Source organism: Sprattus sprattus (genome assembly GCF_963457725.1).
Source record: "Sprattus sprattus genome assembly, chromosome: 2".
Lineage (NCBI taxonomy): Eukaryota > Metazoa > Chordata > Actinopteri > Clupeiformes > Clupeidae > Sprattus > Sprattus sprattus.
Window position 1 is genome coordinate 27,815,718 of NC_137921.1, and position 17,500 is coordinate 27,833,217.

The 17,500-nt window shown below is 46.6% G+C and overlaps 1 protein-coding gene across 6 annotated transcripts in view; it reads right to left on the reverse strand.

Annotated features, from left to right (window-relative positions):
- tp63 (tumor protein p63) overlaps window positions 1–17,500 on the reverse strand; it is a gene marked incomplete at both ends in the record, with an annotated part of 63,109 nt that overhangs the window by 17,714 nt on the left and 27,895 nt on the right. For 4 of the 6 annotated variants that reach the window (XM_080833473.1, XM_080833472.1, XM_080833476.1 and 1 more), the window contains one exon: window positions 8,984–9,238. In XM_080833473.1, the coding sequence (XP_080689599.1) occupies window positions 8,984–9,238 (255 nt within the window). Of the gene's footprint in view, window positions 1–8,983; window positions 9,239–16,490; window positions 16,533–17,500 lie in introns of those variants that run through there. The other 2 variants (XM_080833475.1, XM_080833474.1) reach the window with 1 other exon arrangement.

Below are 17,500 nucleotides of genomic sequence, written 5' to 3' on the forward strand. Positions count from 1 at the left end.
TTAGGAAGAGTTCAGAAATCAATATTTGGTGGAATAACCTTGATTTAAAATCACAACTTTCATGTGTCTTGGCATGCTCTCCACCAGTCTTTCACATTGCCGTTGGGTGACTTTATGCTACTCCTGGCGCAAGAATTCAAGCAGCTCGGCTTCTTTTCATGGCTTGTGACCATCCATCTTCCTCTTGATCACATTTCAGAGGTTTTTTTTGGGATTCAGGTCTCGAAATTGGGCTGGCCATGACAGGGTCCTGATCTGGTGGAACTCCATCCACACCTTTACTGGCCTGGCTGTGTGGCATGGAGCATTGCCCTGCTGGAAAAAACACTTTTCAGAGTTGGGGAACATTGTCAGAGCAAAAGGAAGCAAGTTTTTCTTCCGGGACAACGTTGAACTTTGCCTGGCTGAGGTTTGTAAAAGACCATAATGATTGAAAAAAGCGGACTGGAGGGTCTTCTAGTTCGTCTTCTCTGATGAGTCCAATTTTCAGCTTTGCCCAACACATGGTCGTCTGATGGTTAGACGGGGACCTGGAGAGGCCTACAAGCCAGAGAGTCTTGCACCTACTGTGAAATCGGACTCATCAGAGAAGACGAACTTAGAAGAACCTCCAGTCCGCTTTTTCAATCCTTATGGTCTTTTACAAACCTCAGTCAGGCAAAGCACAACGTTGTCCCGGAAGAAAAACTTGCTTCCTTTTGCTCTGACAAAGTTCCCCAACTCTGAGAAGTGTTTTTTCCAGCAGGGCAATGCTCCATGCCACACAGCCAGGCCAGTAAAGGTGTGGATGGAGTACCACCAGATCAGGACCCTGTCATGGCCAGCCCAATTTCGAGACCTGAATCCCATAAAAAACCTCTGAAATGTGATCAAGAGGAAGATGGATGGTCACAAGCCATGAAAAGAAGCCGAGCTGCTTGAATTCTTGCGCCAGGAGTATCATAAAGTCACCCAACGGCAATGTGAAAGACTGGTGGAGAGCATGCCAAGACACATGAAAGTTGTGATTTTAAATCAAGGTTATTCCACCAAATATTGATTTCTGAACTCTTCCTAAGTGTAAGCATTAGTATTGTGTAGTTTAAAAATGGATATGAGCCTGTTTTCTTTGCATTATTCGAGATCTGAAGACACTGCATCTTTTTTGCTATTTTGACCAATTGTCATTTTTCTGCAAATAAATGATCTAAATGACAATATTTTTATTTGAAATTTGGTAGGAATGTTGCCAGTAGGTTATAGAATAAAACAAAAATGTACATTTTACTTTAACACATACCAATAAATAGTAAAACCAGAGAAACTGATAATTTTGAAGTGGTCTCTTAATTTTTTCCGCGGCTGTATGTATCAGCAAAATACGTAAAAGCATGTCATGACAGCCACGAGACATAATTTTCTGGTTATGTATTTACTTCCTTGTTTTGTTTTATTTATTCATTTACTTTTATCTTTTATCATTATTATTATTATTATTTTTTTTTTTTCCCTTAATGCTGATCTGTGTGTGTGTGTGTGTGTGTGTGTGTGTGTGTGTGTGTGTGTGTGTGTGTGTGTGTGTGTGTGTGTGTGTGTGTGTGTTGTTATCAGTATTATCACTAATGTTTCTGTTATCTGCTGTTAATATTGTTGTATTGAGTGCTTTGGCAACAATGTATCGCGCATTCATGCCAATAAAGCCATTTGAAATTGAAATTGAAAATTGAGAGAGACAGAAAAGGAGAGAGAGGGAGAGAGAGATGCAGGGAGAGATGGAGGGAGAAAGAGGAGAGAGGGAGGGAGAGAGAGACAGAGAGGGAGAGAGAGAGAGAAAGAGAAGAAGAGAGGGAGGGACAGAGAGAGGGAAGAAGAGAGAGATAGATTGAGGGAGAAAGGGAGAGAGGGTGAGTGGGAGGGAAAAGGGGGAGTAAAGAGAGAGCTAGAGAGACAGGCACGGAGAAAGAGCTAAAGAGATAGGGGGAAAAGAGAGAGAGAGAGAAAGAAAGAGAGGGAGAGAGCTGTAGGAGGACAGAGCTTTTGGTGGGGTGATGGGGACTGCAGCGCTCCAGAGCTGTGATGGGAGCTCAGTGGACTCTTCTGAGGGGGGGGGGGACTTGGGGGAGGGAGATAGCGCATCTTAACAGCTTGACACATACCAGCACACTCAGGGTTAAACACAGATGACCTGTTAAAGAGGGCCCAGGGCACTGAGACGCAGCCAAGGTACGCTGTCAGTGCATTTAGTATGAATTAATCACTTCACTTAAACACACACACATACACACACACACTCATGCTTACACACACACACTTACACTTATGCACAAACATACACACACACTCACATACTCAGCAATCCCTGCCCTGAGGCAACACATTTCGCTCTGTGCAAATGTTGGCTTGTGTGTGTGAGTGTGTGTGCGTCTGTGTGTGTGCGTCTGTGTGTGTTCGTCTGTGTGTGTGTGTGTGTGTGTGTGTGTGTGTGTGTGTGTGTGTGTGTGTGTGTGTGTGTGTGTGTGTCTATGTGTGCAAGTGATTAGGTTTGTGTGTTTTTGAGATTGTATGAGTGTGTGTGTGTGTGTGTGTGTGTGTGTGTGTGTGTGTGTGTGTGTGTGTGTGTGTGTGTGTTTGCACATGTGTTTGCTGTGTGTGTGTGTGTGTGTGTGTGTGTGTGTGTGTTTGCACATGTGTTTGCTGTGTGTCAGGCAGGAGCTGCTGTTGCTGACAGATCTCGCAGAGCTAAAGCTAACACAAGTGCTGGGTGGAGAAATCCCTAGTTGACTGATGGGCCACTGCCTTGTTCCACAGGGTGGGGTCACCTGTGCTAAGGTGTAATTAAGAGCCATTCATTGGCCACACTGTGAACTACCATGCCACACACACACACACACACACACACACACACACACACACACACACACAACCACCCATGCCACACACTGCAGAGGAGGCGAAGATAAAGAGAAGCTGCCAGGTTAGCTTGGCTCCTCAACTAATGCCCTTCAGCTGGCAGAGCTGTAGATTGGGATTCAAAACACAACAATAGCCTAAGACAGGAAGGACTATTTCAAAGTCATCAGCATTACTTCATCTTCTTCACTGAGCTAAACTGCAAGTGAGAGTTTGTGTGGGAAACACATTTTCCTGATGTATAATATAGCTGTGTTTGTTAGACTACATATGTTAATGCAGTAAAGCATAAATGAACGGCCCAGTGGTTGCATATGCAACATGTGGCGGTAGGAGTGCAGAAGGCAGAGCAGCTTCAGTCTGTATGTCACTAAGGCCAAGTATTCAACCCTCTGGGCTTAAATATGACCAAAACTCTCCCACACTGCAGCACAGTGCCTTCCCATGTTTACATGTGTGAAATCAAATTCCCAACGTCTCCTTTAAGACGCCCAGAACACCACGCGTTTCCGTTCCGGTTCTACACACAAACACACGCACACATACAAATGCACATTCTCACTTCATGCACCCGTATGTTCATCCACACACACACACACACACACACACACACACACACACACACACACACACACACACACACACACACACACACACACACACACACACACACACACACTCTGCTCTGTGGCGCTACCTGTAAGGGCAGGTCTGCAGCTGTGGAGCTGGTGTGTGTGTGTGTGAGTGTGTGTGTGTGTGTGTGTGTGTGTGTGTGTGTGTGTGTGTGTGTGTGTGACAGGCGCTGCGGGCTGCCGCAGCGGTCGTGTCTCGACAGAGCGCTGGGCTGTGCCGGGACGTTCCGTGGCGCCTCTGGTCTTGTCTCCCTCATACCTGGCGTGTAGAGTCATGCCTGTAGCGTCTCCGCGACCTGTTTTAATTGGGCGAATACGCCCTCTTGTTTTTTTCCCCCTCGGCAGCAGAGGTGGAGAGGCAGGAGAGAGGGAAGAAAGGAAGGGAGGGAAAAGAAGAGGGAAAAAAACACCTGCTTTCACGGTGGGCCAAAAAAAAAGAGGGTGAGAAAGATGGAAAAATAAAACTACTTCCTCAAGTGGATCTGTATCTTTCCTGACATCTCCCCAGACAGCAAATGCTGATACTATGCAGCTGATATGTGCAGATAAGAAACCCGCCTCCTCAAATGAAGAACGTGAAGAGTAAGTGGCGGAAAATAGCTCTGCGTAGGCAGAGGCCGCCACAGACTTTGGTGACATCGCAGATTCTTGGGGCGTCACTATTGTCACTGGATGGCACGAGTAGCGCGCGTGGCACGCGTGTGACATGCCACCTTCTGTAGCAATGTAGGGGGAAGCCGTTTGCTTAGACTCACGCTGCCACTGAGTTGCATAAGGGACTCCGCTTGTCAGAGTCACATGAAACCAACCAACCAGCCTTGCTACCTGCCAGCCAGCACACAAACTGTGGGCTGCACACGGGATCGACTAGTCATAGTCGAATTAAATCTACCAACCCACGGACCTATTAACCAACCAACCAGCCTTGCTACCTGCCAGCCAGCACACAAACTGTGGGCTGCACACGGGATCGACTAGTCATAGTCGAATTAAATCTACCAACCCACGGACCTATTAACCAACCAACCAGCCTTGCTACCTGCCAGCCAGCACACAAACTGTGGGCTGCACACGGGATCGACTAGTCATAGTCGAATTAAATCTACCAACCCACGGACCTATTAACCAACCAACCAACCATCAAACCAACCGACCGACCGACCGACCGACCAACCGACCTACCGACCCACCGACCCACCGACCCACCGACTGACCGACCGACCGACCGACCAACCAACCAACCAACCAGCCAGTGTGGTCAGTCCTCTTAATGCTCCATACCTTCACCATCGTGCCGCATCCAAAGGAACAGCACAACACAAACAAGACCAATCTGACCACTCAGAGATTTTTCAGAGCCTGTGGCCAAGGCTAGCTGGTCAGGGAGGTTTGGCACGTCCATCATCTCCTCCTCCTCCTCCTCCTCCTTCTCCTGCCTAGGCCTAACCTGCGCTCTCCAGTTGCACCAGTGATGTAAGTGGATGCCTCTGCGTTGTTGTGCTGGCGTGGCTCAATGCCCTGTGATTAAATGATGCGGCTCGGGGAACGCGATCCCTTCCAGGGGGAAAGGAATGGGCGGCTTTGCTGTAATTACGCTGGATTTCCCCCCTACGCCCGGCTCAATGGCCGCCCTGAGCGGGCTGAGAAAGCTTCCACCTCGTCTTCCGGATCTGTGTGTTCTCTTCGCAAAACTTTCCATACCACAGGCAGACCCATGAAAAGCCATGGGGGGGGGGTATTCCCTCATAGGTGCTCAAATTTATGTTAGTTGAAAATGAAAACTAAGTAAAGAGGATTTAATAGTGGTATTCATCAAAACGCTTTGACTCACAATGCTGATCCATCAGAAACGATTGTGTCTGGAGGAGTTGGTGAGTGCTAAGACAGCCATGTCTAGCAGTGTTTATGACAGATAATTTTTCTTTGATGTTTCTGCCCATTTTGCTCTGGCACTGCCAATGGAGTGCAGTACAGGTAATCTCTCTCATTGTTTGCCCAGAGCAGGGAGAAAAACTCAAGCATAATAGAACTTCACCACGGGACCCATTACTGAGGAATCATTTCCTCAGCAATCTCTTCAATCCTAGATTTATGCTTTTTTTCTCTCTCTCTCTCTCTCTCTCTCTCTCTCCCTTTCAATACCTCCCTTCAACTCTTTCCCCAGTGCACACACCACTAGCGCCTCTCGGCACGCTGCAGGATTTGAGGGCTTGTGTGGCAGAGTCAGGCGAGTCTCGACAGGCTCCGTGACACAAACAAGTCTCGGCTCCATCTCGTGAGGGATGGGATGGGCCCGCAGATGTTTCAGGGGCAAGCTGTGTCTTGCTGCCTTTCGCTGGAACACTCGTCTCTTTGAGCACTTCTGTGAGGCAGCTCTTCCCTTCTTCCCTCCCTCCCTTGCTCGCGCGCTCTTTCTCTTCATTTCCACTCCTTCGTTTCCTCCTCCTCTTCTCATTTTGGTCAGGCAACATGAGCCAAAGCCATTGAGCACAACTTGGGAAAGAAAGGGAGCAAGAGAATGCTGCACCCCCCCCCCCCCCCCCCCCCCCCCCAATCTCTAAAGTACGTCCGGCTTCGGGACAGAGGTGCATGCTATGTATACGAGTATTATCGATACATTACGCTAATACCCTAGCATTAGGCTACAGGCTGGCCTCGCGCCCCCAAAACACAAACACTCTAAAAGCCTGCTGAATACGAGCCACCACAGACCTCTGACCCCAGATCAGTAGTGACACAAGTGAGGGGGCGTGTGTGTGTGTGTGTGTCTGTGTGTGTGTGTGTGTGTGTGTGTGTGTGTGTGTGTGTGTGTGTGTGTGTGTGTGTGTGTGTGTGAGAGAGTGTGTGTGTGTGTGTGTGTGTGTGTGTGTGTGAGAGAGTGTGTGTGTGTGTGTGAGAGAGTGTGCTAACAGCTGATTACGGTCATACTGCCACCGAGAAGCAGGAAGAATGTAAAATAAAATGAAATATGATAAAGAGTCGTTAAAGAGCGATTAAGAGTAAGGCTCATTGCTTCATCTGGGAAATCACTTCAGGAGGAAGAGAAAAACCCAACAACAACAGGGGAGATAAGATCTTCAATGTGGTCGATGGAAGTGGAGGGCAGTTATGGGAAAACAGTGACACATGTTTAGGTGTGAGTGTGTGTCTGTGTGAGCGTGTGTGTCAGAGTGGAGGCTTCGCCTGCAGTGACAACATGTCTAGAGGGATGTGGAGAAGCAGTGTGGTTATCAGGTCTTCCCAGTATAAAACGAAAGTACACATACGAACGTGGGAATGGGGAACGTGGGAAAAGCGTCCTTCAATGCCATCCCCAACTTGTGCAATCAATGATTTTTAGCCTCTATATGGACTTTTTGTAGAGGATAATCCCAAACGATGGTCCGTTGACACTAACACTTCATAGACCAGTCAAACAGATTGGTGAGAACAACTGTAGGACAGCATAATGAACTTTAGGTGTGTGACTGGTTATTCTCACCTGGAGGAGACAAAGAAATAGGTGACCTCAACTTTTTGGGGTGTGTCGCTCTCACACCCATTGCATTTCCAAATACAATATACTTAAGAATCTGACAGACACTTTTGGTTTTTTTTTGGTCATAAAAGCAAGAGGGCTGATGTTGTGGGAATTGGGTGAATGTCACAATCCCACAGTGTCGCGCAGCCAATGGGTGTCGACAGACTGCCTCAAAAACATTCTGGGATTCACCCTGTTTACAAAGCCGTTTGAATTGATGTAATAAGCCCACAGGTTTTTCAACCTGTTCCTCTGCCAAATCATAACCTCTTTGGAGTGGAGAACTCAAAATCAATCAGTTACTGTGATGTGAAATGAAACCATGCTTTTCATCCAAAGTAAAGGGAATAAAAAAAAACTCTCAGTATTACTTTATATATATATATATATATACAGTATATATATTTCTGAACTATAGAGACATTTTCACTATTTCGTTCGCCTTCCACTACTTCCCTGTTTTTGTCCCCATAGTCTGCCACAGTTAAGTCATCTATTTACAGCAGCTAGAAGTCTAGATGACACCACAGGATTTCCCCACCTGCATGTCTCCATCTGCTGCTGAAACCTGATTAAACCGCTAGCGGCAATCACCATTAGGGGGCGCTGTGCTCTCCTCAGACCCACTAGCTTGACTCAGCCAGTGATTCACGGTGACGCTGCATGCACTGAGCGAAGCAGTCACTCTTTGCAAACAAACAAACACGCTCTAGTCACACGGTGAAGCTCTGATGTAACTGCTGTTACTGCGACACGGTGGCAGCTCAACTATCTGGTTTAGTCAGTTCCCTTGTGCCGCTTTGTAGCCAAAAGCGTTTGTATAAGCCGTGCCGCCCTAACCGTTATGACAGATTTTGGACCATGCCTGGAGGGTGTAGCAGTGTTTCACGACTTGCTTTCGCTATTCCAGCAACTGTAATGTAGCACACAGCAGCAAGCAGCCAACAGGGGGCGACCTTATCAAAGCGCCTTTGGACTTTACCATTATGTGAGATGGCAAATACATTTTCTACAAGCCTTCTTAAACATTTTGCAAGCTGGGCTTAGTGTTTTAGACAAGGTAGGCTACACGTTTTCACCCAGATTCAGTCTATAGCTATGTAAAGCACTGCACTCCCGATGTTCAACAAAAAGCACAATCCCTCGAACAGTGTTTACTCCTTCAGCCTTGAGAGTGGGGCTTACAGCAGGCTGTTTGGCAATGCACATGGGCCTCCTCTCCCGCCAGGTGTACTCTAGTAATTGATGACCTTCATATACATCACAGGAGTGCCTTAAGCTGAGATCCCATAGATAAAGCTTTCAGCTCGCAGGCCTGTGCAGTGGACTTATCAGCTTCATAGAGTCTTCACCCCCTGCCTTTGGCAGAGAGAGAGAGAGATAGGGGGAGAGAGAGAGTGAGAGAGAGAGAGAGAGAGAGGGAGAGAGGCGCCCTGATGGGGAGATCAAGTCCTTCCATAAATGCGTTTTAGAGAGAGAAGGTCACTATGGTCTGTTGCATAATCAACAATAAGCTTGAAATACCCTAATGTTCTTATGTACGTTTGTCACATACTGTGACATACTGGCACTTTTCAATGACAGGATTTACAACACTAAAGAAAATATTAGAACCACGTTACATCTTTTCTTTTTCTAGCTGTACTAACACAATAAATGGAGTTAGAATTAAGTGGCAAACATATGTGGGCATGAGAGCAGTATTTACGTGGGTTACACTGCCAACCTATCGAAACAGGAGTTGAAGCCGATGAGGTGAACAGAACTTACTGTAGTCAACTGGTACATCAAGACCCAACGGGTTCCATTTGCACGGATCAGATTTGGCAATAAATTGTGTTGAACACATGCACTCTCTTCTTAGATACATTTCTTTAGATAAATGGGTCGTCTAAATGGGTTAAGGTGAGGGTAAAGAGTGAGACAGTGAGTTTGAGCTTACCGTCCATGTGGCTGACTTGGCTGTGCTGGACTGCTGGAAGGACACGTCGAAGGTGTGGGGTCCGGCGTAGTCTGTGTTGGAGGGGATAGCCGGAGACGGGGACAGGGCCTCGAAGGTGGAGCTGGGCTGGGCATAGGGCGACGGTGCGGCCACGTTGTTCTGCGTGTGCTCATTGTTGTAGGGGCTCGTGGAGGTGGAGCCACCATTTTGGATGTTCTGATCCATATTGAGCAGAGTCAGGTTCGTGTACTGTGACTGGGAAAACAAAATGGGGGACACAGATGTTATTTCTAAATATTTGTGTGACAAAATGGTGGAGTTAAGTTTCATACTACAGTATGTGCAATTATTAACTGACAAAAACAGAAGAAATGTAATTTAAAAAGAGATGTACAGCCAGCAGGACCTTTTGTGTGTTTAAATCCATCTTGAAGTACCTTTCATTTGAATCCAACTCCCTGTGGCTGACATGTCATAACTCAAGGCACAGTCCTCTTAACGGGCTGGCATTTGTTTTCTGTACTCGTCTAGAATGTGAGGCTGTAAGCTGAGCCTCCGCGCCATCAATGGCCATTTATTTACATTTCACCTCTTTTCATAACACACAGAACAAGAAGACATTCACTTGGCCATTCTCTATGGCCTTTCAGGTGTAGATAATAGGCTTAATCTTGTACGTGCTCAATGAAAGGCAGGAAAGGTCAGACTCCGCAGACAGAACTATGTATGGTTGTCTCAAAACGGATGAATTCAGTACATTAATTAAAAAAAAAAAAATGAAGTGTGAAATTATATGTTTATTACCAATGTTTGCAAAACGAATCTAATAATCAATAAATGTAAATAAAGAAAATATTATTATAGATGACAATGTATTGAAAAATATTCATCTATATTTCCATAGACTTCCACACCAACCGAACAGGTCTGTGTTACAAACCGATCTTTTTGAAGAAGATAGTCATCTAGGCCATAGTGTGAGCTTGTGAAGATGACACTGACTAAAGAGTTTCTTAAGTACTGCAAGGTACACCTTGCCAACTATTTCCAGTGAACTGAGAGAAACAGAAAACCTGCTAAATGGTGTTCTTTCCCAGGTTCACTTGCTTTCTTAGTAATCAAACTCTTCCTCAACAACACAGAACTCTAAAGGACAGAACATCTCTTATACTGGTAGAACAAGTTCCTTTTGTCTTTAATCCTCTCTTCAAACTGCACCAGCTCTGCTCTCCTCACTTAAATTTGATTGTAGAGATGTAAATCTATATGTGACCGTCTACCTTCATTTTACTGACCTAGAAAATATTTCCCCAAAGGAGATAAAAGCATGCACACACCCCTGCACACTTCACACCTGATGCACACAGTTACTTCGGATCAACACACACACAAAAAACACAAAGACTCTGACAGGCACTCACAAACACACACACACAAAGCACACACACACACACACACACACACACACACACACACACACACACACACACACACACACACACACACACACACACACACACACACACACACACACACACACACACACACACACACACACAGACACAACCACCCAACCACACAAACAGATATGCTAGTTAACAAAAATGGCACTATAATCTCAGTCTTGGGTGTTTAGAAGGGTGGAGGGAGACAGAGAAGAGAGTGCTGTCTAGGAGGGAGATTGAGATCCAGTCCTCCTCCCCATCAGGCCTGTGGGCCAAGTCAATGAGGATTTAATTGGCCTGGGAGCCGTTTTAATGATGATCTCCCCTAGCCTCTGAGAGCTTCTGTCTACATGGCTGCTAGCTTACGGGCTAGTAAGAGAGAGAGAGTGAGACAGATGGAGATAGGGTGAGAAAAATAGGGAGTGGGAGAGAGCTAGAATGAGAGAGAGAGAAAGAGGGGGAAAAAAGAGTGAGAGGGAATGATAGTCACAGTCACAGTGAGAGAAAGAGAGGGAGTGAGAGAGAGAGAGAGGGAAGCAGACGGACCGTCGAGAAGCAGGAATTAAAATGGCTGTCACTTGAGAGAAGAGGCAGAATGCTCTGGAGTCGGGCCAGATCCCTTCCTGCCCCGCTCCCGCACCCCCTGCCCTGCGCTTCTGCCCCGCTCCCGCTCCCCCTGCCCAGCGCTCCTGCCCCATTCCGTTCCGTTTATAAACGGCACATTCCTGGCCGAGGTGCCACCGGGCCCCGGCTCTCCACGGACAGACAGCCATTAATCTCCTCTGGGCCTCTGGTTATTTCAGGCGCTCGCGGCCCCACCGACCGGCGCACAGCTGTCCGGCCCACACCCTCGGCCAGGTGTTGCCTGCGGGCCAGGTGACCCACACATACACACACACACACCCACACCCACACACACACACACACACACACACACACACACACACACACATACAAAACTGTGCTGGCTGAGAGAACAGGTCAGCCAGTTGACCTCAGCTTAGCATGCCTGTCCTAAAGCGCCAAACAAGAAGAGAGAGCGAAGGAATGAGAGAGGGAGAAGGAGGGAGTTAGGGAGGCAGGGGGAGCGTAGCAGGAGTGGGCTGTTGTTTGTGGATAAGGGTCAGAGTACGCGTATGCCACGAGCCTACTCTGCCCTCCGGAAACAATGACACCGTCCTTTTAAGAGCCTGTCTACGGGGAACAATGCAGCCGGCCGGCAGGCGGGCAGGTGTAAGGAGACGAGTGTATTGTGTGCTGAAAGAGACACACTCGCACAAAGGGGAACCCTGCACCGCAGCCCCCCCACCCCAACCCCTTTCAGCCCTGCTCAGAGCCCCAGCTCTCCCACACACATACACGCTCACCTACAATGGAGCAATTAGGGCCAAGAATGGAGGCCCATTGACTGCTTAGGCCTCGGCCAGTGCCTTCTGTGACTGATCTAAAAACAGGAGCACTACAGGCAAGGGTGCAGATAAACTGAAAAACGGGAGGCTAAAGTAACTAAATAAAGTTAATTTAGTTTTAATTTAATTTTAATTTAGTTTTTTCACAGACAAAAGTCACAAAGTGCTTTACGAGAGTACGTACACAAAACACAAGAACATGAAGGGCAGAACTTGAAGCATGTAGATTACCCAAACACCTCTCTAAACAAATATGTCTTTAGCTGCCTTTTAAAAGAATCCACAGACTCAGCAGACCTCAGAGGTGTGTGGGCAGAGCATTCCATTGTTAAGGCACAGGCTCCAAAGCTCATTCCCCAGACCTATACTATTAAGTAGGTAAAGTTAAGTCATTGTGTAAAGTTTTAGTCAATGAAGTAAGTAAGTAAGTAAGTCAATGAGCTTAAAACAGAACAAAAGGGAATGTAAGGTCGATATAAAAAAAACGAAACCTCGATGATGATTTTTCAGGCATTGCATGTAAGCCAACCTGCACACTAATCGCACACCTTTGTACACAAAAAATCAGAGAGTGTGTGGGTGATGTGGCCCCGCCCGTTCAGGGGAGGGGGGTCGGGCTCTTCCTGGACTGCTTGAGTCACATCCAGCTGATGTCAGGGTCTGTGGGTGTGTGAGGTAAGAGGGCAAGTAGCGGAACAAGGCCTCTCGACCAATCAGAGAGAGGCCAGGCAAAATGCATGAAGAGGGGAAGATCTGATGGCAAGGGGAAGCCGTAAAGATGACGGCTTGCAATCTTCATGACAAAACAAATAATTGTTAAGTACTAAGGGTGGGGAGGTTAAAGAATGCTGTGGTTTTATAATTGTGGTTGTGGTGGTGTGGGGTGGGGGGGGGGGGGGGGGTATAAGTATGCTGAAGAATGATTTTGGTGATCTGTTAAAGTAAGTGTTGGAGGATATCTGCATGTCACGACAATCTAAGTCAGAAATGAGCAGGCGATTAAAACAAATCAGTGAAGTATCCAGTAAGAGTGGTCCCTGGTGAGATATGTTCATCGATCCTGCGTCTCTCCCCACCCCACCAGACTTTCCCCTCACTCTCACACTAATCTGGTAATATTCCACTGTCAAACACAGCCCAACTCTAATCATCGCTTTGCTCGCTCTTAAAAATACCACCCCTTTATAGCCTCAGTGCCTGTACGGCCCCCCTGGGAAGCTGGAGGCTGCTAGGCAGACAAGCAGTAAATCAGGCGGACCCCTTGACGTACGGGGACGGCCCGGGACGGACCTGCTGAAAGACTGCGTGGCTGCGCTCAGCTCTCTGCTCTCCAGTCTGGGAGTCTGGAGGCTCTGGCCTTGTCCTGGGCAGATGCTGTGCTCAGCAGAATGCGAGCGAGCGACCACAGGCAGGAGGAGAAAGGCTTCTAGAATAGAATGCTCCTGACCTTCACACTGATACCCTTCTGATTCCACAGATGGAATCCCAATTATGAGCAGAACATATCAGGGATTTCTGGGATAAGGACGAAACGACAATCCCCCTCACTGAAAGGTCAGAATTAATGGGGTGGTTTTTCTTACCCCCTGTTTAACACATCACATTCCTCAGGTTAAAACAGCATTTACCTCATGCCTTACCCTACTTCCAAAAGCAAACACCATTCCTATCCCCATTCAATTCAGATGTATCCATTTATTTGTATTTACATACGCAAGCACCATTAACAATGAACCTAAGTGCCTCAATGAATCAATGCCTGAAGAAGAAGTTAGTTAGAGGGGTTGGAGGACTCAAAGGGAGGTCTTCAATGTCTTCACCAAGGCAAATGGAGGATCACGCTGATCAGGCCTGAGGGGGAAATACCTCCCATTCCAGGCCAGGCCAGGCCCTCTCCTACCTGACCTCACCTGGGCTGAGAGTGTAACCTGGTCAGGGGCTCTCAGGCCATCTGACAAATGGCGATGAGTGACCAGTGCACTCAGGAAGGGGCATTAACTGGTAAATAGGAGCAGGGGTGGATGGGGGGGGGGGGGTGTTGGGGGGGGGGGGGCTCTGGGGGTGGTAGTTAGAGGCTGTTGTAGGGGTGTAGGGTTGGGGGTGTGGGGCTTTTGCGAAGGGGTCTGTTCTTTATACCTGCTGGGCTGGGTAGAGCAGGTGATTGTATCTACATCAACACACCATTAAAACAATTAACTGCCCCCCCCCAATTCTCCTCCCCAGGGCTTGGGCTGGCTTTATCTTGAATGGTGGCTCCAGACACCAAGGGTTATTCGTAGGGGGGGGGGGGGGGGGGCTAAGAACCCGATCTGTGTCTGATGACGGTATGGGGGGTGTTGGGGGGTTCAGGAGGGAGAGAAGGACACAGCTGACAGCACCCCAGCGCTTAGACTTAAAAGGCTGACCCGGCACACCTGCAGTCACCCTGTTATCTGAGAGACTACCGCCTGAAAACATCCACAACACCTTTCGCTCTCTCCATCTCTCTCTCTCTCTCTCTCTCTCTCTCTCTCTCTCTCTCTCTCTTTGTCTCTCTCAGGGAGTAAAAATAACATATAACACTGCTTGCTTTTTACGGCCCAAGTTCTGATAGTAGGAAAGCTGACACTTACATATAGAGAATGCATGGTGTTAAGATGCTCTTTTCTGTCACATAACATTTTTTGTATACACATTACTTTCAATTCAAACATTCAGAAGATTCACGCTGATAGTCTTCCACTGGCATGTCTCCATTTACAATACCAAACAACCCCCCTACCCTCATTTTAGAGCCGAGAAGCTTCAGAGCATTAATCAAAGCGATCTGGACTTTACAGGGGTTACCTGAGCCTTCTGTAGGGGGTTTGGGGTTTGCAGGAGTGGACTGTGTTTTCACACACACACACACACACACACACACACACACACACACACACACACTTACACACACACACAGGAGGCCTAACGGTGTGTGTTGACAACAGCTTTGTGGCAAAGAGACGGCAGGGTCTGACGGTGGTAGGCTGAACAACCACCTGCCAGCCAGGAATGGAGGGCATTCTGTGGAGTGAACAGCTTCCAGCACACTCAAATCCAGACCATAATATCAAAGGATGAGCAACTCCTGGAGGGGGTTGCCCTCACCATTCTACTGACAAAAGGAGTGAAATCCTCTCCCTGACTTAACTACGTGCTTGCTTTGTACCTCACTTGTAAGTTGCTAGAAGTGTCTGCCAAATGTCTAAATGCAAATACAGCTAAGACCCTCCTTGTTTTGAGTTCAGACCAGGGTTTAACATAGGACTTCAATTTCAAACATCATACAGACATTCCACTGTCACAGAAATGGCCAAAATGATACACAGCAAAATAATACTGAGTAAAGGAGGATGGCCAGTTCCACTTTTAGAAAACTATTTAAAAGTATTCCATTTCTCCATCCTATCCCCTGTTATTTTTTACACATTCACATATGCTCATTAAGAAACAACATAACTGCATTTTTTTTTAAAAATGCATAATTTCCCAACTGCTTTTTATCGCCCGGTGGAAATAATTATCGTAAGCTGTCAACAACAACTTTCTGTATTCAGATACAGATGAAGTCAGAAGTAAAATGTAAAATGTCTCGGCTTGACATTAGGCTTGTGTCTTTTCTCTAATGTAAACTAACAGTGCCGAGCCAACATCTGTTTTCGACCTAGGCCCATAAAGCCATTTTTAGCTTAGAGGACTGACTGGGACCAACTTGCATATTTGTCCACAGCTGCAATTATAAATCTTAAACACAGACATTAGGCTACTCCTGAACACAAATGCCCTTATGGTCACTACAGATGGTTTCAAGGATCAGAGGCTGTTCCTCCAATGCACATAAGCTTGTCAATCAGAAACCAAACTACATTATTTACCCAGTGAACCAAGATCAACACACCATCATGTAAACCAAAAGAGGAAAAAAAATTAACAAAGAAAAACTGATGTCACAGTTGAAATCAAGTTGTAGGGCAGCAAACACATTTCCACACAGCAAGAATATGTAACTTAAGCAATCTATGAATCCAGATTGAATCCCTATCATCTAATACCTTCCACATCTCAAGCCCGCTAATGATGGAAAAGCCGCAGTCCTAAAAACTACACTCAGACTCTAGCGTCAAAGCTGAGGAGACAAACATCGGCCATTTTACAGACAACGCAAAAAAAAGAAAAAAGAAAAAAGCTGAACAGAGGTAAGAGACAATGGCTGAAGTGTTTACATTCCCTCACTCGCTTGGCAATGGCAAACACATTCAGCGCCACTGAATGGAAGACAAACACCCAGGAGGATGCCGCCTAAAGTTTGCTTCCTTTTTCTTTTTTCTTTTTAAAAACCAAAAGCTACATCACATATGTTACAAGAAAAAATATTTACTCGTTCTCTAAAAACATTCTCAATTTACCGCCATACAAATCTGTTACTGAAACATATTTACATCCATATTTACACACACACATTTCAGTCATATAAGTAATGACAACCCTAAACCAACCAAAAAGACCTGCCTTCTTCCTTCACTCTTCCCTATGGGCCCCTGAACTCCTCCATGTTAATTCAGACCTATGAAGGGGCGCCAGCATCCGTTAGTCGGGCACTGGACTGAGGTGCGATCGGTCAGCGTTCGGCCTTACCTCACTGTACGAGGCCGATGGGGTGGTCTCCAGGTACAACATATTGGCACTGAGGTTAAGCAGAGCTGCGGCTGTTTGCTCCACTGACTCCAGGGTTCTTTCTCCTGTTTTTTTTCCCGTTGGGAACCTCGCAACGGACTTACAGGGGGATGGAGTGGAATAGGACAGGGGTCTATGGGGAGCAAGAGTCTCTATAGGAATTCTCAGGAGAAGCCATATATACCAGGGATCAGGAAAGGGGAGGGAACCGACTCGTTACCTGTCCAATACCTGAATCCACACCCAGTTATTTGGAGGAGGACGCCTGCTGTCTTTCCTCTTCCTTTGAGGGAGCCTGGAGGAGTCCTTCAGCGAACTGGAGTCCTTCACTTAACAGTAGTCCTTCAGTAAACTTAGAAGTTAACTCAAGAACTCAGGTTGAAGATGCACATATGTGACTTATGTCACTTTTTGGTCCATGGTCATCTGATTCTTCAGAATCTTGGCCTGCCCGTTGCACTAGATGCATCACATTCATTTGTGTGATTTGTGTTTGACAGTGGTCAAAATGTATGTAAGGACGAGAGATGTAGTGTGAAATCATGAAAGTAATCACAAATCACTAATTATCACAAAATCTCAGCACCCTCATTTAATGTTACATTAGAAATCTAACTATAATAATTACAACCTCACACCTCAAAATAACTCAAATGCACCTTATACACTCTCCCTGAGTGCCTGCCTTGTAGAAATGAATCCCTTGTTTTCAAGAAAAAAAAGAAGAAATAATAAACCATAGGAAAGCAATAGGTCTTCGCTGCCTACAGCAGCTCAGGCCCTAAAAAAAGAAATTGAATAATTAAATGAACAAAAAATGATATAAATACCGAACACACTGTTGTTAAAGTGTGGTGACCAACTCTCTGTGACCAGCTCAGAGATCATCCCCCCCATTGCATTAAGAAGTCTTAGCGCGGGCCTAAAGTCTTACCAAAATGGCATGGAGTCTGGTTGCAGTGAGCAGGGGC